The 22,269-nt window shown below is 54.3% G+C and overlaps 1 protein-coding gene across 10 annotated transcripts in view; it reads right to left on the bottom strand.

The window, feature by feature from the left end:
• The window catches only part of TNIP1 (TNFAIP3 interacting protein 1), a 46,829-nt gene that overhangs the window by 19,144 nt on the left and 5,416 nt on the right, over positions 1-22,269 (bottom strand). For 2 of the 10 annotated variants that reach the window (XM_037156928.2, XM_037156929.2), the window contains exons 1-5: positions 20,243-20,494; positions 5,744-5,915; positions 4,467-4,601; positions 3,124-3,209; positions 1,572-1,655 (exon numbers count right to left, since the gene is read on the bottom strand). In XM_037156928.2, coding sequence (XP_037012823.2) covers positions 1,572-1,655; positions 3,124-3,209; positions 4,467-4,601; positions 5,744-5,879 — 441 coding nt within the window. In that variant the 5' untranslated portion in view covers positions 5,880-5,915; positions 20,243-20,494. Of the gene's footprint in view, positions 1-1,571; positions 1,656-3,123; positions 3,210-4,466; positions 4,602-5,743; positions 5,916-20,242; positions 20,495-22,269 lie in introns of those variants that run through there. The other 8 variants (XM_037156925.2, XM_037156927.2, XM_053665865.1 and 5 more) reach the window with 7 other exon arrangements.

Raw genomic sequence — 22,269 nt, 5'->3', positions numbered from 1 at the left:
CCACACGCGGGCCTTGCCAAGTGCCTGAGGGTGATCACTCATCACTGGGCCCCAGAATCCTCCTCTGTGGATGGACACACACCCCTTCCCCCGCTTCTGTCTCTCAGGGTTCCTAGGAGGGTCAGCCGATAAGTGACAGCAGCAAGCCCAGGAAATTGGTCTCACTCTAGGTACAGTCCTGCCTCTTGGGCTCAGGGAGTCCTGACCAGGGAGCCACGCAGAGACCAGAACCGCCTTTTCTGTCTATACATGTGTCTTCCGGGGAACAGCCCAAGCATTCATCAGCTTCTCAGAGGACCCGAGATTCAAGACAGGTTAAGAATTATAGCTCTAGATATTTCAAAGAATCCCAATCCAGTAGAGTATACAAGCAAGAAGTACACTGTGGGCAAGATAGTCCAATTTCGATAATCAGTTGATCTCTCTCCATCACTCCTGTGCCTAGAACAACCCTTCCAGAGACAGGGCCTCAGGATGGGAAAACCGTGCCCGAAGGTCCACAGTGGCACCTTACAGCTAACTTCCGCGGGCGCAGCTCTCCTGCCACCACCTGAGACCCCACCCTCCTCTGGTAGGAGCCTCACCTACTGAGACTTTGCTCCCAGTGTCCCTGTGCTCATCCTTCCTGGCCCTGCCCACATTCCAGCTCCTCTCGCAGCCCGCCCTAAATATGTACGGAAGTTTCAGGGGGGCCACGGGGAGCCTCAGGGTTCAGTCTGGGAAACCAAGACTTCAGTCTGGGGGGTAAGGAACTTGCCCAGAGTCGCCCAGGGGTCAGCGGCAGAGCCAGGGCCGGAAGTGAAGCTTCCTGAAGTTCAGTGAGTGCCTATGTGACACTGCTAGCACCTTGTTCTGATGGGAGAGCACACTGCTTCTCTGACTCTGCATTCACCCCTCCCGCCTCTCCACACGAAGGGCTGCAGGTGGCGAATGCTTCATCCTCTGATCTGTCCAACTAGCCTATAAGTTCCTGGGAGGGCAGGGTGGCCATCTTTTCATTGCTCAGCACAGACTAGGCACATGGTGGGGCTAAGGAGGAACTTATTAATGAGATGAAGTTACAGGTCCAAGGTCATAGAGCAAATAACTTCTGAGCAGAAGGTTCTTGCTGCCTGTGTCAGCTTCTCAGGGCCCTCAAGGACAGAACAGGACAAGAGGACAGAAGTTTCCAGGAGATAAAACACCAAACCATCCTAATACTCTCAGCCTGCACAAAAGTAAATCATCTGCCGCACCCTGCTCTGGGCCTCCCCGACCCTTTGTCTCCCACCGGCCCGAGGCTGAGTCAAAGTGTGCGGAGGTGCCAGGAATTCAGAGAAAGCCAGAGGGGCCGGTGATGTGGCCAGGCTTTCACAATGATCGGGCAACTGTGTGACCCAAGTAGGGGAAGTCACCGGCAAGGGATTTGCATAGGCGAGTGAGAAGCATCCCCTGCTCTGGCCCCCTGTATGTCCCCAAGTGACCTCAGAGTGCCCAAGGGACCTCAGTGGGCCATGTGCCTCTCGCCCAGGGCAGGTGACTGAAACAGAGAAGAGACACGGGATGCACCCAGAGATCTGCCATCCACTCACCACCGCATTTCTGGAGCGGCCGCTGCTCTGTGGTGGAGAATTCTGCTCCTCGGCAGGGACCACTTCAAATTCGGACGAGGTGCCCTGTCAGAAAGGCGGTTAGGGGCTGCCTGGGAGAAGAACCCCTCGCCCCTTGTGTGAGAAGCCACGGCTGAGAGCGGCAGGGCAGAGATGGAAGGACAACATCTCTTCCCACATCCAGGTCACCGGCAGCCCCTCCACGCGGGGGGGGCGGGGGAGCTGAGCTCCCCGGTTCATTGGAACCGAGAAGCAGGGCTCACAGAAAGTCTGCCCGCGGCCCACTCCCTGTGAGCTCGCCTCCCCTCCGTGGCCGGTTTCCTCCTCTATGACACAGGGACACTGGGCTAGCTGATCTTAACCCACTAGACTGTAGGCCTTTTTTTCTTTTTTAATTTGCACTTTTAAAATATTTTCAGGAACTCCAGTATGGTGATACGGTTATAGCCTCTCGACTAGAAGAGGAAACTGAGGGCACTTAGTGCAAAAAGTAGGGACCGAACCCAAGGCCTGCAAAGCCCACATTCCTGCTGCAGCGCCGGAGCTGTCTCTCAGGCCCTGGTGTCACCAACTGGTCACCTGGATAACACAGACAGCGGTCAGTGTGGCTACTGCGGAATGGTCCTGTGCCAGCCTTGCCAGATCCACTCCAGAGAACCCAGATCTGGCATAAATCCCGAAGATGTGTCAACAAATGCGAATTTTTAAAGGATTCATCCAAATCCGGGATGGTCCAGGATTCCCAGTCTTTTTTTTCATCTCTCAGCCAATCCCAGCAGAACAGACTGGTTAACAGATAGGCTGATGGTCCCTTGGAACCAGCAACCGGCTCTGGAGTTGCTCTGACTCCAGGGCCTAACAGGGAACAAGGAAAAGCCCAGGCACTGCCCCTGGACTACAGAGGTGATGTCGGCCTTCCCTCGGAAAGGGCCAGCGGATGAGCATGGCTGGGAGGATCTCCACTGGCAGCTTTTGCTGAGCCTCACGGCCACCAAGAAGCCAGCTCTGAATCTTGGCCCTGCCCTAAAAAAAGTCTCCCTTCACTTCTATCCTTCCCCTGCTGTCTCCCTGACCTGGGAAACCACTCCTCTCACTCTAGACCTGATCCGCAGGGCGACGATGCCAAGTGACACAATCCCTGAGTCCCTTCCAACCCCAGGACACCAAGTATAATTTCTAGAGGCAAACCCATACCAGGCAGTTTCTGAGCCTCTGTGAGGAAGTGGGTTCCCCGTCACTTCTACCCGTTTTCCTTGCGCTGCTCACAGTCAGTACACGCTCCACGTCACGCAGCCTGGTGTGCGGGAGAAACTTCTTGTGCACACCAGGGTCTCCTGGTAATTGTAACTGTGACCTTTGTTTAAAAGTGGGGAAACCACCACCCCACAGAGGCTGAGATTGGCTTGCCTAACATCCGCCAGCAAGTCGGACTCTGGGCTCCCAGGCCCCTGCCCTCTCTGGTCATGCCCTTGTGTGTGTCAAAGGGACCCTGAAGCCCAGGCAACTTTCGGCCAGGACACCAGCTGCAACTTACACTGGATGGAGGTTTGGGGACAGGCTCTGGCTTGTTACTGGGGTGTGCAGGGTCAGCAGGAGGTGCTGGGTTATTCGCATCTTTTCCTAGAGAATTGAGAAAACATGAATGAGCGGCAGGGAAGGGGGAAGCCCAGGTTCTGTCCCGGAGGTCGGCCCCAGGCAAAGGAGCTCTCAGAGTTCCTCCCATGAGTCTGGGAAACATCCTGGAGGTGGCCCCATCAGGGACAGGGAGGCTGGGGAAACGACTGGCCCTGGGACACTGGAGACAAAACCTGGGCAGACAGACCATCGTCCCCGGACCTGCCTCAGTCATCACAAGGAGGACCGTCTACAATTCACAAAGTATTATTCTATTATCTCAGCCAGTCCTCATGGCAGCTCTGAATTCTCAGTTTAAAGGTAAGGAAACCAAGGCCTAGAAAAGTCACCAACTGGCCCACAGACACGCAGCCAGCAACAGAAAACCCAGGACTCACACTTGGCTGTCCCTCCCCAACCCCCTGCAGCTCTTGTCACAGGGAGTCCCTTGTGGGTAGCTGCACATCACACCCAGAGATGGACCTGGCGCCAAGCTGGGACTCAGACAACATGGCCGCAGGGAGAAGCGGAGGCTGGAGACGCCCACTGACTGCCGCACAGCGGGCCCTGAGGTCAGTGACCACCAGCCAGGTGGAAGGCTGCGCGCTGGCCTGGGCTGAGAATGTGGGCGGGGCTGCAGCAGGAGGCCCCTGAGCCCCAGGTGTGCGACCTTTCCCCGAGTCCCAGGCCCTTACCCTGGACTCGGAGACACACCTGAGGAATGCACGGTGACCACACATAGGACTTTAACCTCTAGTCACTGTCAGCACTTGTCATTAGTAGATAACGTGTGTACACTTACACCTGAAATGCACTACAGTAGGATAAGAGGCAAGGCCAGATTCTGCCACGGGCCTCAGCTTCCCCAGCTATAAAATGGAAGGGGGGGGCCAGTCCAGAGAGCTTTCGACTCCTACGCCACCCCTGAGTGACTCTAAGTAGATGCCTAGAGCCCTCTGCCTGGCACACAGTAGCTGCTCATTAAATATTTGCTAAATAAATAGGCTGATAAACATGCAAGGCCACATCCCGGATGCAGGGGATTGCTGTGGTCCATAACTAATGTCTGCCGGGGCCTCCAGAGTGCTGAGTCACCAGCCATTTGGGGACATCCCATCCCAATCATGACTGAGAGGATGGCCTGTGGCCCAAGGGTGAAGGAAGGAGATGTGGGCTTCTAAACAAGAAGGCAGTCCCCTGCTGAGAGTGCAGGGAGTTGGGAGCACAAGGAAAGGCTAAGGACACCCCGGGGTCCCCTTGGACCTGTGAGCTCGGGCAGGTGGTCAAAGGAGGCCAAAGTGGGAGATGGCAGTGGGAGCGGCTCGTCGTCCTTGACCAGCTCCTCTGCCTTCTGCCGCAGCCTGGATGCTTCCATCTGGGACTCTTCCAGAAGTTCGCCTGGAAAGAACGGGGAAAGGAGGAGCAAGAGGAATTATTCAGCTCTGTGCACAGGTTCTCCCCACCCCATGCCCCTGAGCCTGCTTTGGCCTGGCTTTTGACACTCTAGGCCCTGGGCCTGACTCCCACCATTGTCTTGTAGGCCAACTGGGACACACATCATTCCAGCCCACAACTGGAAACAGGCTAATGAGGAAGAGGGCCCTGCAATCAGGGAAGAAGGAGTGGAGGGGAATCTAGAACGAACTCCTGGCCCCTGGCCCCCTCTTGCTGCCTCATTCCCACCACAGCTGGCCAGGACTCCACAGAAAGCCAGGGCTCTCTGAAACCCACCATCGGGGCCCAGGGGCCACCCACAGCCTGCATCCAGTCCGGGCCAGTATGAAGGGACGAGACCCTCAATAACACCCACCCCTCTGGGCTTCAGTTCTCCTTCCCCCACAAGTGGAGAAGAGCAGTTCCAACTCCTTGTTCCCCAATCTGCCATTCCAAGCAGCAGTCTGCGATGCAAGAAGAAAGCGTTTGGAAAATTGGGCAACTGAGCTCTCCCCCAAAGCTTAAGACTGGAGAAGGTGGCAGCAAGGAAAAGGAAGTCTTAGGAGTTTGGAGGAAAGAGAGACCCCTCTGCACAGGGAAATCAACAAGTGTCTCTCACGGAGGAGAAGGCGGCATCTGAGCCGGTGCTGACGGACAGGGAAGACTCAATTTTGCGGTGCAGGTGGGGCTGCTCTGGGCAGTGGGGACAGCTTGAGCACAAGCCAGGAGAACAGATCAAGCGCCCTTCCCCAGCCTGCTCTAGCAGGAATGAACCCCAGGTGCCCTGGTAATGTCGGTTTTCCCCCTCTCTGGTGCTTCCGGAAAACAAGGCCACTGTTTCCATGTCCACAAAATGGGCCTTCTAGCTCCCTTTTCCTGGTCCCACACCTCCCTCTCAGTCCCTCAAGGTATTCTGAGCTCTGTCCTCATGGTTCCCGGGTTCTGGGGACTCAGGGCTGGGAATGCGGTCACCATTCTACGGAGGTACATAAAGACACAGCTGGGGGGCAGGAGCCAGGAAGGACAGAGGGTGGCGTGGGTGGAGCCAGCTGGCATCGCAGGCTACGGGGAGGAGGCTTGTGGGCACGGTGCAGGGTCCGCTTTACCTAACATCTTTATCCCTTGCATTTTTTCCTTTAGTCGGGAATTCTCCTCCACTAGGCGCTCAAAAGCTGTGGACACCTCTCCCGGAGGCACGCCGCCCCCAGGGTCGTAGATCCGGTAAGGTCCTCTCCCTTCCATGAGGGCGGCTCAGCCCCTGCCGTGGTGCCCACCTGGCTGTAGGGACAACAGCAGGAAATCAGGGGGCTGGCCAGACCACTGAGGCGCCCCAGAAGGCAGGCCCCACAACCCAGAAGAGAACACGGCACTCCTCCTGCCACGGTACCGCAGCACAGGACAGTCGCCTCCTTTGATCTGGACGCTCTGCCTCCATTGATGCAACCTAAGAATGGCATCAGTTTCTCTCAGCAGCTTACTGCACTGCTGGCTCGTGTGGAACAGCAACCAACCGTGAGGTGCGACACGGACGGAGTGCAAGAAGGTGCGGGACTTGGAGTCGAAACGCTTGCTTCACGTCCTATTGGTGAGGTCGAGGACAGACCCCGTGTCACAGCATCCCCAGCACCCGACACAGCATCAGCTCGGAAATGAGTGCCCAGTGGACACGTCCTGCACGAGTAGGTGGCCTCCCCACGACCCCGCTGTGCCATGTGGGCAGTCCCTTCCCCTCTGAGGAGGGGAAGTGAAAGTCTTACACTGAATCAGCGATCGTTAAAGTGAAATGCTTATGCCCTGAGGGATAGCAAGTCAATACAATCCACAGTTCCATTTTACACACGTCATCTTTTTTTAAAAGAAAGGAGAAAAAACCCTGACCATTATTTAATAAACTAGTTAATACCGCCAGCCTCCTCCTTTGGCCTCACACCTCGTGTGGTCTGTCCCTGCTGGTTCTAATGAGCAGGTGAATTTTCCACCAAACCACTCCCCACTTACACAGTAAGTGTTTTGCATTAATCTGTTAAATTTCATCTGCTTTCTTTTGGTCGACACCACTTGACAAAGTGATTTCAGAATCCTAGTTCTATGGCTTAACAGAGAAACTTCTTTCTTGCATTTGTTCATTTACTCGACAATTTTTTTACTGAGCACCTACTCTGTGCTGGACACGAATTTGGGTGCTGGGAAGTTACTGACCAATAAAACGGATGAAAGTCCTTCATGGAGCTTACATTCTAGTGGCTGGGGTGACAGACAGACACAGACAGTCAGACGTAGCATTAGGGGTGATGAAAATGGATATGGAGCTGGTATGGCTCAATGGATTGAGTGTAGGCCTGTGAAGCAAAGGGTCACTGGTTCGATTCCCAGTCAGGGCACATGCATGGATTTCAGGCCAGGTCCCCAGTAGGGGGAACGCAAGAGGCATCCACACACTGATGTTTCTCTCCCTCTCTCCCACGCTTCCCCTCTGTCTAAAAATAAATAAAATCTTTTAAAAAAAAAGAAAGAAAATGACTACCGACAAAAATTAAACAGGAAAGCCAACTGTAAATGGAACTGCCGGGCAAGGCCTCACAGAGTTATTTTAGCAAAGACCTGACGAGCTGAGGGAACTAGCCACACAGACATGGGGTGGGGGTGCTAGTCCAGGAAGACAGAGCAGTAAGTGCAAAGGCGCGGAGGCCGAAAAACCGACCCAGCCACCAACACCACAAAGAGCTTCCTCAACTCGACAGAGTTCCACCGACCATAGAAGGACTTGGGGCCCCGAAACCTCCCACCAAAGATCACCACCCCCGGGGCAAAAACTCTTTCAGTCAGGAATCCCCAACTGCCCTTTGCGTGCCCACACAACGCTCCCTGATAGATAAAAGTGAAAAAGGACTAATAATAATGGCCACCATTCATGAATCATCTACTTGCCAGGCACTCTTTAAACGCTTCAGGTCCGTCACCTCAGGTCAGCTGCACAACCACCCTAAGTGCACACGACACTGTCTTCGTCTTGTAAGGCAGGCTCAGTGAGGTTAGATGCGGATCGCACTCTGCCCTAAGAAAGCGGAGTGAACCCCCTGCTACCTCATACAGCCCCCCCCACAAGACACAGGCTAGAGGAGTCCCAATCAGTTTGCGGGGTGACACGGGGCTATTAGGTGCCCTCTAGGTTGGTTCCCCTGCCTTGAAGCACAAGAAATAACAAGGACTTTGTCCAAAGGGTCCACAGTACCATGGCCCAGAAAGAAAAACAAAGTTCTGGTGAGCGGGACCCCTCCTCCAAAGACTGACAGAGAAGATGAATACACACTTGGAAGGCACCCACGCGCTGCTGGGCCCCACGGAGGCAAAGGACAGCTGCCTACCCGCCAACATGAAAGTCGCTGGGTGGGGGAGGGGGCCTTGTTTTTAACGTGAAAGGTCAGTGCTACACAGTAGAAGCAGCAAGCCCTGACCCATTCACTGAAGGAACAACCGTGCGGGTAAAGCCCTCGGCGCAGTGCCTGGCATGCAGCAAGGTATGCGAGATGCTGGCAGCTGCAGGGACAGGGAGGGTCCTCGCTCAGTGCTCCCCCACCACCCCCGCAAACACTCACGGGCTGCTGTGGGATGTACCTGACTGCTCAAGCATCTGTGCCTTTGAGAACGCCCGCTTTTCGCAGGTCTGGCACTCGGAAGGTGAACTGTGGCTGACAGCAGAATGCAGTTCACAGCGGTGGAGACTGAGCACTGGAAGGGGCTTACAGTCACCTTTGGTGGTAACTGGGGGCAGGAGTCCTGGTTCCCGCTCACTACTCTACACCCACCCCAGATGGAACTGACCGGTGACATGGCATGGTAATTTGGGTATGATTTTTGCTTCATGTTTTGCTTGTCCAATAGACAGTAAGCTCCTTGAGAATAGGAGCCAAGTCCATTTGGTCCACCAGGGTATCTTCCAGAACACAGCCTCGATAAATCTCGATTCAGAGCAGAAAGAGACAGGACCAGAAGAGCCCCTAACCCTGCCCCTGCTTCCTGGGAGGCCCCACGCACACACCCGGGGAGCCTGGCCGTGACCCTGGCCGTGACCCGCTGACCAGAGGCACTCCGGACGGCCAGACGCTTCTGGAATCAGGGCTGGCAAGGCCCTGCGCCTTCAGAGGTGCCCAGGTGTTACCAGGAGACACGGCAGGACGCAGGAAAGAGGAACTGAAACCCCATCTCCACATCCTTCAAACCACACAACACTCAGGCTCTCTCTCAGCACCGGGGAGCTAACAGGGAAGGGGGTTCAGGGAGGCAAAAAGGGGGCAGGTGGTGCTATTCTCCCCAACTCTAGCCTCCGTGGGAGAACAGGCTGCCAGGCAGTGGGCAGACGGAAAAAAGGCGAAACTGTCTACCGTGAGAAGACCCTCCCTGGAGATCAGAGGAGCCACCCAAGGGAGGGTCTGCACTTCTGGAGGAAAGAAAGACAAAGAGAGAGATGGGGAGTTTCCGTGCACTGCTGACCTCGTGCCCAGATGGTGGTCAGCAGTCCAGGCCGACTGCCGGGCAGACAGACACTGTCCTCCTGGTCAGCGCGGCGGTATGACCTTTCCTGGAGAGAGGGATCATCCTGGGATGGCAGGGCTGCACGGGAACCTCCCAGGGCAGCGAGGCCGAGACCACCCCTGGCGTCAGCGTCCAGGGGCTCTCTGGGTGGGGGGCTGCGTTACCACCCTGCCCTGAGGCTGACCTCCTCTGGGTCACGGCTCCCACCCCTTGCCCCTAGGGTCCTGGGGCCGCTGACTCTGTCTCCTGGTATGAAGGCTGCTGGTCAGGGCCAGAGCATGAAGACCAAAGCCCCCGAAAGTCAGGCTGGAGCTGGAACCAGAGAGCCCTTCCTCTCTCCTCAGCCTGCCCACTGCCCTACCCGCTGCTCCTGCACCGGGGTCCGCTGCAAAGCGGGAGTGTGAAGACAGAAGAGATTCTGTTAAAACCGAAGGAGCCACCAGCCCCAAAAGAGGAGGGGGTGGCAGTGTCACAGGCGGCAGCTAAGGGAGCAGGGGCATGAGCCCACCTCGCAGCCCCCACCCACAACGAAGAGGTTTAGGAAGGTGAGATTCAGAACTAAATATACATCCCAGCTTCTGCCCTGAAATGCTCCAGCCCTCCTGAGACTGTCATGTGCTGTCACCAGGAGGGGGGCTCCCAGGCCCCCCAAATGACCAGTAACATGTGCAAAATACCTAGTAGTTTCCCAAGCACTCTTTCCATCTGATTGTCACAGAGCCTTGGGAGGAAGGCGGGACTGATGTCTGCTTGACAGACGAGGAAACTGAGGCCTGTTGAGGAACTTAGTCAGCCCAATCTAACGCTGCTGGGCCTGGCCGCACCCTGGCGCCGGCCGCTGCCGGCCGCCCCCTACAGCCCTGGGGGGAGCAAAGCTCTCCCCGCCCTGGAGGGAAGAGTCCAGGCAGGTCTCTAGCACTTCGAGTTGGGAAGTCACAGGTGGCCAACTGTCCCCTCCCCCCAGCAGAGGCTAGTGCTTCCAGGGACTGCTGGTGGGTGCAGGTGACAGAGAGGTGAAGGACAGGGCTCTCCAGGTAGGAAGGCACAGCACAGAAAGTCAGGGGGTCCTAGCGTCTACTCTGCTACCCATGGCCGTGGGCGAGCCTGTCCACTCTCTGCACCTTAGTTCCCTCGTGTGCACAGGGAGGAGCCTGGCTGCGGACTGCCTGGGACCCAGGCCTTGGGAACCTGCAGCAAAGCCGAAGACGGTCAGGGCACCCAGCACGCTGGAGATAACTCGGCCTTAGGGTCAGGAAGGAAGGACCCAACAGGGCAGGAGCTAGGGTGGGACAGGGGAGAGGCGCAGGGTCCAACACTGGAGGGGAGCAAGCACGCACCCAAGTGAGGGTCCCCCTCCCGGCCTCGCCTGGGGCCTCACCTGCGCTTGCCTCACCCTAGTCCCAGCTCTGTCTATCCTGCGAGCTGCCGTGATACGGACCAGTCCCTCACCCCTTCTACGCTGCAGCTGCCTCATCTGCAAAATAGGAATAATAATGGAATCCACCTGATATCCAGGTAAAGAAATTAAATGAAACAGTATGTGTAGAGTTGGAAGGGAGTTCTCACTTCATACTTCCTCATCATTTGGTTTATTTAACAAGAAATGTACTCATTTTACAGTAAAATTTCCAAAATAATAATAATGTGTATATAGTACTTAGCTAAGCATCTGGCACATAGTAGGTTCTTAGTACAAGGATGAGACAGCCCCACAGCTGGGCCCAGCTGATTTAAGGGCCAAGTCTCCCCCACCCCATTTATTCCTTCTTTTACCAGGTTTTCGGGTTCCTCTATGGGCTCAGCATGCTAGCTTGTGGCATCCACACAACGTCTGATAACTTCGGATGGCTGTTACGCAGGGACACTGGTTCGACGCCACGACCAGTGAGGATGTAGGTACAGGGAACCCACATGGACCACAGGGCCACACTCGTGCAAGACAGAATCATCCGAACCTCACTTCCTCCAGCTGTGAATGGAAACGACCTTCAATCTCCCCAGGGATTGGAGGACGAGCAGCAGCACGAAAGCAAACCAGAAGCAAGAATCTGTTCCCACACATTTCACCGGCAGAGACACATGGACCCAGGCCCACCCGTGGAAGAGCAGGTTGTGCCGTCCTGATGACTGTCACCAAGGACACAGCACCTACTTTAGAAGGCGTGTCCTCAGGGAGCCCACCCTGGCATCCTTGCCCGTGAGGGCCCAGGGACTTAATAAGCCTTTGCCACCAATTCAGCAATAAAAAGGCTGCCAGTGCGGGCTGGAGTGTGAGGAGTTGGGGCTCAGAAATCATGGGATCTGGTCACGGTACCTAGGGCAAACAGTGTCCCCTCGCCGAATCTCAGTTTCCTAAAAGGAGGGGTTCACTACAACAGCAGTGATGTAACACAGTGGGGAGACCAGCCACTCTTTTAAGGCCCCTTGTACTTCTCACATTCCAGAACTTGCAATTTATTATCACCCCTTTCTACAACCTTATGATCCTGAGAAGTCTACTCTCTGCAACTTCAATTCCTCTTAACACCCAGATGGACTTCCCTGACCACCAGGGAAAGGGGTGAGCCCCCCACCAGCGAAGCGCCGTAAGGGGTGTTGCCGCCTCCCCAAGAACAGTGAGAAACTCTCGAGTACTGTCTGCAACCCTTCCTCAGGTCCTCTCCTCCTCCCCTGTGTCCTTCTTCCTCCCCTTCCCCATTTTCCCCAAACTCATCCATGGAGGGACCCCTACTGCCTCCACTCAGCCTGCAAAGCCCAGGCCCCACACCTCCCGCCTGGGGACAGGGAGATGGACCACGGCCATCAGCCAGCTGGAATCACTGCACGAGAAGACCAAGGGGCGCCTAACTGAAGCTGGGAGAGGGCCTGACAGGTGCTCAGTGCTCCCACGTGCCAGGCCCTGGGCAGTGTCATGATGTACATTGCCTCACTTTTCTCCCACCGCAGAGATAAAAGTTATTGCCCCTGTTTGCCAGCAAGGAAACCAATCCTCTTAGCTAGACAGCATTATCTGTATTTTTCAGATGAGAAAGCAGATTCAGAGAGGTTAAGTGACTCGCCTAAGGACACACAGCTGCTTAGTGGAAGAACAAAGAGTGGAGCCTCCATCAGGGGACTTCAACACTGGTGCCCATCCCACGGGCCTGCAGTGCCTGAGAGGCAGGGGACTGAAGCTCAGTGGGAGGACACCAGTCCTGCTGCAGCTGTCTGGACTGTGCCCCCAGGCTCGCAGCCCTGCCTTTACACGTCTCCAGCCTTGTACGCAATCAGGGCCCAGGCTGCTCTTCATCACCAGCCATCACCAGGGCTGGAAGGAAGCTCAGGGCAAATTCAGCCCTGTGCCTGTCCAGTCCCTAGGGGAGCCAAGAGACTGAGGCTGAGGACCCTTCGTGACTCAGACCTCGCCTCTCCCCAAGGAGCCTCCCCTGGACAGCCCAGCATTGGCTGTAGTCAGGCCGCTCCCAGCTCTGCTCCCACCAGCCCTTGATCTGCCTCTGAGTCCCCTGGAATGCGCAGCAAGAGGCCTCTCTTCTCCATTACAGCCCTGAAGAGCTCTGGACCCTGCAGCATTCTCTTGAAGTTGCTCAGCCCTTGTTCCCTCCACTGTTTCCACAGGGAATGGCTGCCAGACCCCTCCCTTTCCACCCCCACCTCCTCCACCCCCCTTCTCCACCCCCCCACCTCCTCCACCCTATCTGTAGCTGGTCCTGAAACTGAACACAGCACTCCAGGTGCGGTTTGCCTGACCAAACAGAAACTTTCACCTCCACCCTTTCACATATATTATGTTTCTACTGATCTCACCTAGTAGAAAAACATTAGTTTTCCTTATAGCTGGGCCACCCACAATAAAGCAAGCCCTTTCTCAATGGTGTCAACAACCTGCTCTGTGCCTGATTAGCTGAGAACAAAGTACCCTTGTACAAAGTATGCTTGAGGAGGTTTCAATTATCTAAAGGGCCAGAGGCAACTGACTGAGTAATCCTCTAAGAATCTAGAAGTCTTTGCATCACTGCACACATGGGCTGCACAGAAATGTGCACTCATATGCTTTGCCACAGCAACAATGTCCTGAATGTCCATCAACTGGGGACTGGCTTAATAAACTACGGGGCACTTATTCAGTGGAATACTACATACCCAACAAAAAGAATGGGGCAGAATGCTTTGCAACAACCCACTAGAAAGATGCCAATAAAATATCAGTAATGGAAAAAAAGCAAAGTATGGATTTATATGTATAACAAGAATTTTTTAAATAAAACATTTAATTGTGTGTGTGTGTGTGTGTGTGTGTGTATAAAATCTCAAGTGTTCATAAAAAAAGGTCTGGAAAGATACGCACCAAGCTGCTACTAGTAGCTTTAGAGGAGAAACTGGCATAGGGAACAAGAATCAAAAGAAACTTATTTTACCTGTAATTTTTAGTTCAGTTCTTTACAAAGGAAATCTAGTCCTGTTTTTCTTTCTTTCTTTTATTCTCACCCAAGGACATTTTTTCCCATTGCCTTTTAGAGAGAAAGGGAGAGAGAAAAACATCGACTGGTTGCCTCCTACATATACCCCAACCGGGATGGACCTGCAACCTGGCTATGTGCCCCGACCGGGAATCAAGCCTGTAACCTCCCAGTTACAGAACGATGCTCCAAGCAATTGAGCCACACCAGCCACGGCAGTCCTGTTCTGTTTGTTTAAATTAATTTTAAGATACAATGGGGACAGCGCAGGAGAGACAAAGGAGAGAAGATGACTTTCACTTTTTACTTTATACCTTTTATATTGATTGAGTTTTTTGGTTTGGGGTTTTTTTCTCCCTCCCATGAGCACATGTTATTTTGTAACTCTTTACAGGGAGATTGAAAAATAATTTTTAAAAAATGTAAGTGTCTTGATAAAGTCAGAACAATAGCGCAGGCCTGCTATTCTGGCACGGATGAGGCCACAGGGCTGCGGGGAGGAGTGAGAGCCCCGCACTGTGTCCCTGCCTCATGCAGGCAGGCAAGGTGACAGGGCTGTGGTCACAAACTAGAAGGGAAAGTCCAGGAGCAAGTTTTCTAGTCAAGGAATCTGGTGAGTGAGGAGTTGGCAACGCCAGGGGAGGCTTTCAGCCTGCAACCTGCCAGAAACGACCTGGCTTCAGGAAGGTCAGGGCTGGCCCTGCGGTGGCCAAGACGGGAAGAGAGGCACCAGACCTCGGATAACCAGCCTCGGCTGGGAACAGGTGCGAAGCTCCCGACGCCTGCTGTGCTGGAGAGGAAGCTGGATCAAGACAGGTGCAGAGATTGGTTCGAGACCACACAGTTCCCAAGGGACACAGCAGAACCACTGCCAGTCCCCACCCCATGCTCCCCATGGCCCACAGCCCCCTAAGGAGTGCTAAGAGGGCACCCAGAGCACTCCCAGCCCACCTTCCTGCTGCCCCATGCACACCTCCTCTCAGCTCCCAGGGTCCCCAGTGCAATGTGCCACGACTCCCCTCCTAGCGGCTGGGACCCCACCTGACCCAGAAGGACCTGGACTATCAGCTACAGGTACAACGGGCACTTGCCCGACCCTGGGAAAGAGTGGTTGGGGAACTCCGCTGTCCTCCTGTGTCCCGGGTGCCAACATGCCTGGCACTGGTTTGGCCAACGAAAGGTCTATTCAGCCCTGTAACTGCTGTCCCCGCCGAGAGGGAAGACGACAACTTTGGAGAATTCCTTTATACCAACCAGGATGGAAAAGAGGTTTAATAAGTTCAAATCCTGTCTCTGCTTCCCAGCTAGGTGACCATGAGTGACCTCACTTTCCTTGTTTCTCCCTCTGGAAATGCGGAGAGGACCATCTAGAAACCAAGTAGCTCTCTACAGATTTTGAAGTGCTGTCCCAACAGGAGGCTGAAGGGCTAGCAAGGGGACAGCCGGGCAGGGGTGAGACCTCTCAGGTAAAAGCCAAATGCATCTTGTTTTAACAGCAAAAGCTGGAAACTACTTAATGAAAAAGAAAATGAGCAAATAGAATGGAGCAATTTCATGCTAGAGAATACTCCACAGCCATAAAAAATGAATCAACCTGTAGTGACCCAGGGCTAGAAATATCAACATGATGAATCTCACAAATACATGAAAGCAAAACAAGCGAGTTTCAGAAGAATATAGATAGTATGAGAGCATTTAAGTAACACTTTAAAACATACGAAACAATACTACATATCGCCCAGGGAGGCATATACTTACAATGAAACCACGGAGAAACGCACGCGAATAAACTAAATCATAAGCAGGGAGAAGGGTCAGGTGCCCAGAAACGTGACCCAGTGCGTGCCCAGGGATCGGCACGCCACCCCTGCGTCTGAGAGATCCCTTCCTCTTTTCTAAAAGTCAGCGTCCTGTCCTCAGACCCTCTTCCCGGGGGTGGGAAGGGTGGGTAGTGCTTGCAGAGGCCGAAGCAGGGGTGTGGAGGGGCCCCGGCTCCTCAGCCTTCTGATGATGCTGGCCACAGTGAAGGCAGAGGGCAATGGCCGGCGGAGTGAGTCCTTTCCAATGTGGGTGGAGACCAAACCAAAGGCCCCTGACTCATGGGACAGCCCCCCACGCCCTCCCTAAAAATACCACCTCTAGCCTCTGACTATGACTCCTCAGTGACGGGACTCCCACAGCACCCCTCCTCCTGTCCCCCCCGAATCTGCCTGGGCCACCCAGATCAGTTTGCAGGCATTCAAGGACACGGCAAACAGCCTCGGACGAGGTCCTTGGAAAGAGAAGAGCCCCCTGAGGGGGCAGCCGTCAGACGAAGAGCCAGCTGCTTCTCCGGCCACTTGGCCACTCACCCGTTCCTATCTGACGAGTGACTGTCCTTGGCCAGTCATGCGGAAAACACCAAGAACTTCCTGCAACCTGTCTCCAGGGGTTGGGGAGCTTCTCCTGTCTCCCTGTGCCTTCTTTCTGGCAAAACTCTCCGCAGGTCCCCAGGCACCCTCCCTTCAAAGAGGGCCAGGGCGAGGGGCCAGTGGCGCAGCCTCTAGACACAGGGAGGGCGGGTGCGAAAGGCCTGGCCCCGCAGGGAGAGCTCGGGAACTGCCAGCGGCCCAGCCGCGGGCCTGCAGTTCTGAGAGCCAGAAGAGGACACTGGAGACACCAGCAGGACAACCCCTCCATCCTGCAGTGGGCGCGCCGACGCCAGCACAGCGGAGACATCCGCCCAGGGCTGGCGAGACGGTAGTGATACCAAGAGGAGGTGACCTGGGTCTTCAGGTGGCCAGTCGTGCCCTCTCCGCCACACCCTGCCACCACCCTGCCTCTCTCCCTCCCTCCCTCCCCCAAAGTGGTCAGGAGAGCAGTGAGGGAACAAAGGAGTGAGAGAAGAAGGGCTTTCGCAAGGCCCCCCCCTTTCCCACAAAAGCAGGCAACTGTAACAACACTGGGGGCCGCCTGCCGGGCAGAGGGCTCCCGGGCTCAAGTGGAAGCTGGAGGATCGCCTGCGGGGGTGCTGGGCGCTGTGGAGGGCATTTGGGTCGAGTGTCTTCTGAGCCCCTGCACATTAGATAAGCTTCCACTACTCCAACCAGAGACGGAAAGGTGCCTGAGACAAAGCAAAGGACGACCTGGCCAGAGAAGACCCGGCACAGTCCACAGGTGGCAGAGGGTCAAAGGCAACTTATCCTGAAGCACGGGAAAGTGGACCACGTGATCTCCCCAGGTTGAAACCCCATTCAATATCCTTATTATCATCAAGGTCGGCAGTGGGTATGCACTGATGGTGTCAGCCCTGTGCTGAGTGCTGGGCACACGCTGCCTCATTCATTCACACCACTCTAGGAGGCGGCACTGCGGACGCAGAACCCCACAGATGACGAGGCAGAGGCAGTGACCACCCAGGTTGCCAAACTAGCAGGGGTGTCCAACCTGCGGCCCAACACGAAATCGTAAATTTACTTAAAACATTATGAGATTTTTTTTTTTGTAATTACATGTCACAATGCATTTAATATGTGGCCTACCACAGCTCTTCTTCCAGTGTGGTGCAGAGATGCCAAAAGGTGGGACCCCCCGTGAGTCTAAAGCATGCAGTCCGCACCGGGGGTTCTTGAAGAGCCTCTCCGATCAGAAGCAGCACCACCAGCACCCTCTGGGTCAGACGTCATGGGGCACAACCCACCTAACGAGGCACCCGAGTGATTCTGATGCCCGCTTAAGTTTGCCAGCTAAGTGCTCTGATCACTTCCCAGTGCTGCCCGCAGGGAAAAACTGACACGTCTCTCTGCCTGGAAGTCAAGGCCACAGGGCTCTTCCTACTCCAGCTCCTGGGCAGCTCCCCCAACCCAGCTGGGCCTTACCCCAAATCCACAGCCCAGGCCCCACTCTGCACCTCATCCTCTGCACCTCAGACCCACTAGGGCCTGGCCTTGGAGTCATCTCCCTCCAGAAGCCCCCTATCCACCTGGTGCCCCCAAACTGCTTCAAAGCCCAGTGGGACTTCTTGCTGGGCACTTGCTGGCACATGGTGGCTTCCAGACAGCGCTCAGAGCACATTTCTCCCCTGTCCACTCCCAGTTCCTCAAGGGCAGAGCCAATTCCTATGCGCCTGAGCATCACGCCACTTTCACAGCACCGGGCAGGAGGGCCATCGGGAGGTGTTTGCGGCTGTCAGAAGGAAAAATGCCTTGGGCACCAAGGTCTGGTTCTCACCCTGACTCCGCCACCACCTCCTGGGACAAGTGCCTCACCATCTCTAGGCCTCCGTTTCCTCACCTGGGAAATGCACCATTATTCCAGTTTCTTCAATTCTACTCACCCACTGAACGAAGCCAGGGGAGCTTTACCCTAGACACTCTTATCTAGTATCAGGGACACACACAGGAAACTAAAGAGGTCCCTCCTCTCACCCTTCTGTCCTAGGAAAAGAGGAAGGCAACAGACAAGTAAACCCTGCAATTATCATATGCCAGACATAAGTTCTACACATATACTTTCTCACTCACAAATAAATAAGATTACTGCAAAGCGTGACAAATGTGTGCAAAAAAATGCAATAGTTTTATGACAGAAAGTGAAAAAGGGGGCTACTTTGCATAAAAAGGTCAGGGAAGGCCCCTCCGGGGAGGTGACATTTGAGCTGAGACTTGACAGGCAGGGAAGAACCAGCCATGGAAAGAGCTGGGGAAAGGTGCTCCAGGCAGAAGGAACGGCACACACAAAGGCCTCACAGAGAGAGTAAGTTTGGCAGGGAAGGAAAGCAGGAGCCACGCACGGCTAAACCACAGTGAGTGCAGAAGTAAGGGAGCACCCAGTGGTACCCAGACAGGGAGGCGGGCAGACAGCCTCTTACAGTGCTAAGGTGCTCAAACAGGTTGGCCGGACCCAACCCAGTACATCCAGGCCCAAGTTGCGAGCAGCACCGGGAATAAGGGTGTGAGTCAGACCCCAGGGCTGCCTGAGGCCCCAAAAGACCTGGTGTGGGCATTGGGGTGGGCACCAACCCTCAACATAATTGCCACACCATACCCACGGGACACCCACGAGTGAGGGAAACAGGGTCACCTAAGTATACAAAACACAGGACACTCATGGCTGCAGCTTCCAGAGGGACATGATCAAGTGCTTCCATGAAGTACCAGTCCCTGATCACATTATTTTCCCGGGACACAGCCAGGGCAGGAGCCGTGGTCAGTGGAAAGGAAATAGGTTCCAGGGTTCAAAGCTTACTAGTTTGGGGCAAGTCTTAACCTTCTGGGGCCTCAGTTTCCTCATCTGAAAACTGAGGCTACTAATAGTGATGATCTCCTAGGGCTGTTCAGAAGATTAAATGAGATGCAGAATGTAAAGCACTGTGCCTGGCACACGATGAGGGTTCGCAAATGTAAGCTGTTATTACCATTACTGTTTTTTCTCGGCCTCATTTCCCTCTGCTGTAAAACAGGGATACTGATACAACATCACTGCATTGCTGTGAGTTTGTACTAATAAATGTGTCATCCTACAACGCAATACCCATTGTCAAGAATGAACAAAAATTGAGTCTCCTTTCCTGATCTCTCATCAGATGCAGAATTCCCCTCTACCATACCTCACTGTTTGGAAAGTGAGTAAGTGCTGCTTAAATTCCACACTGACTATACTGTGAAGTAAAAATGATGCATTAGGAATCCACAGATTCCCCTGCACCGTCATTCTGCAAGGGGGTGGGGATGGATGTTGCTGATTCTTCTGCATCATCCACAAAAGTCCCGCCTCCCCCCCCAACCCCTCCGGAAGCAAAACACAACCTGTCAGCCCAGTCACACAAAATTCCCACCCACTCCCATACAATTAATGAATATAAAATGTCCTCGCTTCCATACACATCACCGCATGCACACAAATGTTCTAGAGTGGAAAAGTCACCACACATAGAAATGCCACACCCAAAATCACTCCCAGAAACTCACCACAGCTACCCTGCACACGCACACAAATGCTGTCCTCCACAGTGTGCAAATGGGCTCAAAGGAGCAAGGACTCTGGAGCCGAATGACAGGTTCCGAATCCTGACTTTGCAACTCCCTAGCTGCGCGACCCCAGTCTCCAAGGGCCCCGGTTGAAACAAAATAGGAATAATAACAAAACTCATTTTGAAGATGGATGTGACAATTAAATGAATTTAATGCGTGTAAAGGGTTTAGATCAAGCGCTTGGAAAGCGTCCAGTAATAGTTATTATTTCCCTCTTCATTACCAGTACACACTTTCAAAACTGGTCTCCCGCTCCGTAAACAGACTCAGGCCCGCATACTCCCTCCACCTGGATGGTGCACGCGCCCATAGCCTCTGCACTTGCCTGCTCTCCGTTTCTAGGCGTGCTTACCTACGCAGTGCGCACGCGCACCCACCACCCGCCGCGCGGGGCAGGGTTCCCCCACGTAGCTGGACCCCCGCCCCCAAGCTGCCCTAGGAGGCACCGGGCACCCGGAGACCTCTGCGCGGGAGCCCAGGAACGAAGGAGCCGAAGCCACCATGATGGGCCTGGCCACGCACTCCTTGTCCAGTCACTGCTGAACCTCTGAACTGCCCGGTCCTAGACTCCCTTCCTCCCGTTCCACAGGCCCGGCCTACTTACCTGAGATGAGGGCCTTGAGGGACAGCGCCCCACTCTCCCCGTCCAGCCCAGGTCTACGGACAGGGTAGCGGCCAAGCCAGGCTCTGGCCGAAGCACTCCACCAGCTCCTCCAAGGAAGGGGCTGGGACGAGGAAGTGGGACGGGGGGGAGGCCGGACAGCCCCACCCCTGGGAAAGTCCCCGGAGATTGACAGGCCGATCGTCCAATCGCACCGCAAGGTCCGGGCGGGCCCCGCGGCCAATGGGGTAGGATCCAGCGAGGTAAACAACGTGAAGGTGGCCGAGGGGCTGCGGGTCTCCAGTTCCACAGGCCGGCAAGTTCCCCAGGTCTAGGCAGCTCCAGACCACACTCCCCGCCCCGGAAGCCTCAGGCTGTAGAATGAGGCTACGGCCACCTTGAAAGCCCAAACTTAGTGTGGAGATGAGTCGCAGGGATCATCCCCCAGCTTCCTGTGCAGATGGACACCAGGCTAGAAAGAGAAGGGAGCTTCCCAAAGGCACGTAAGCCATTGGAGCTAAGCCAGAGCTAAAGCTCAGGGCCGCGGAGGTGTGTGCAGGATGCTCCCGGACCTCTTAGCAGAACTCATAGGAATTTAGAGCTGGAAGGGCCCTTCAGGACGCTTACTGTTACTGCTAACATTTACTACAGGCTTCAGACATTGTAAGCACTTTGCATGCATTACTTTTATTATTTTATTATTTGCACAGCCACCCTAGTGAGATGGGTTTTGTTCCCCGCCCCACCGTTTTTGTTTTCGTTATTTTTTACCATAATGACCTCAGTGTCTGAACCGAGATTCAAACCCGGATGGACTACTCCAGAGCCAGCCTCCTGCCCTGCCTACCTAGTATACCTTCGGTGGGCCAATCATCCAAACATTCTGAGGGATTTGCCAGATCCATAAGGAGCAGTAACTTGGCTTAAAGTTGGAAACACTTTTTACCCCCCTTTTTAAGGTCATCATTTTAAAGAGGGTAAGTTTGAACGTTAGGAAGGATTTGAGGAGCTATTTCACACAGTCCTCGTTTTATAAAAGGAGAGGTCTGTCAATCGACTGTGACTGTGTGCGAACACACACAGAGATACACGTACCCACGTATATGCCTGATCCAAGCATTCTTTTTTCAGACTTTGTGACATCCCATGATACCTTCAGTCACTTCAAAGGTGTGATCAAATTCTCAAAACAATATTAATCCTAGTCCATTTTAATTATGGAAATAAGTACCCATATACCCATATTTAAAAAAAAAAGGGAGGGAGGAAGGGATGCAAACACCAAAGCACTACTGCGTGTCACCAGAGGGAGGGAACAGGATCAGAATCTATAAGGCAGCCTTCAGGCGTCACCTCTATCCAGGGGGTGCCACCAAACCCGTTTACTTCCTGTTCTTCATCTGTATCTCCCAAACGACCTCTTCTTAGAATGCTCTCTTCCTAATCCCAACCTAAGTCTTCTCATAAACACTGAAATTTACTTTAAAAAAAAATGAAGTGTCTCCAAGTATTTGCATTCTGTGTCCAAACTATTTCAGCTGTTTTTGTAAAATGCCCGGCTGACCTTAAGAGTTAAGAAAATAGGGGACTTCCACCAAGATGGAGGCGTCTGTGGAAGCACTGCTCCTTCTCGCACAATCAAGTTTAAAAACAACAAAGTTTTAGGAACAAAAATGCAGCCAAACCACAGAAAATTGAACTACACGGAAGTCTGACAACAACGAACCCTTCAGCCAAACCAGTAAGAGGGGCAGAGCCAGTGGCAGAGCAGGGTCGGGCAGGAAAGATCCACCGGACCGACCCGGGCGCGCGACCCAGGTGCGCTGGCAGCCGTGGGCAGATCCCAGGTGTGGAGTAGTGAGCGAACCCACTGAGGGCGAAGGCGTTGGACCCACTGAGGGCTGATCATGCTCACACATTGGCGCACAGATAAACCGGTGAAGGAGCTAGCAGTGAGACATACAGCGTAGGCCCCAACGGCCACAGAGGGGACCGCCATTGTCCCTCTCTGACCCTGCCCCCACATACAG

This window comes from Artibeus jamaicensis, unplaced genomic scaffold (genome assembly GCF_021234435.1).
Source record: "Artibeus jamaicensis isolate MK-2021 breed Jamaican fruit bat unplaced genomic scaffold, CSHL_Jam_final contig_432, whole genome shotgun sequence".
In the NCBI taxonomy this organism is placed as follows: Eukaryota; Metazoa; Chordata; class Mammalia; order Chiroptera; family Phyllostomidae; genus Artibeus; species Artibeus jamaicensis.
The sequence above is the reverse complement of the archived record's forward strand: the minus strand, read 5'-3'. Positions and strand labels throughout refer to the sequence as shown.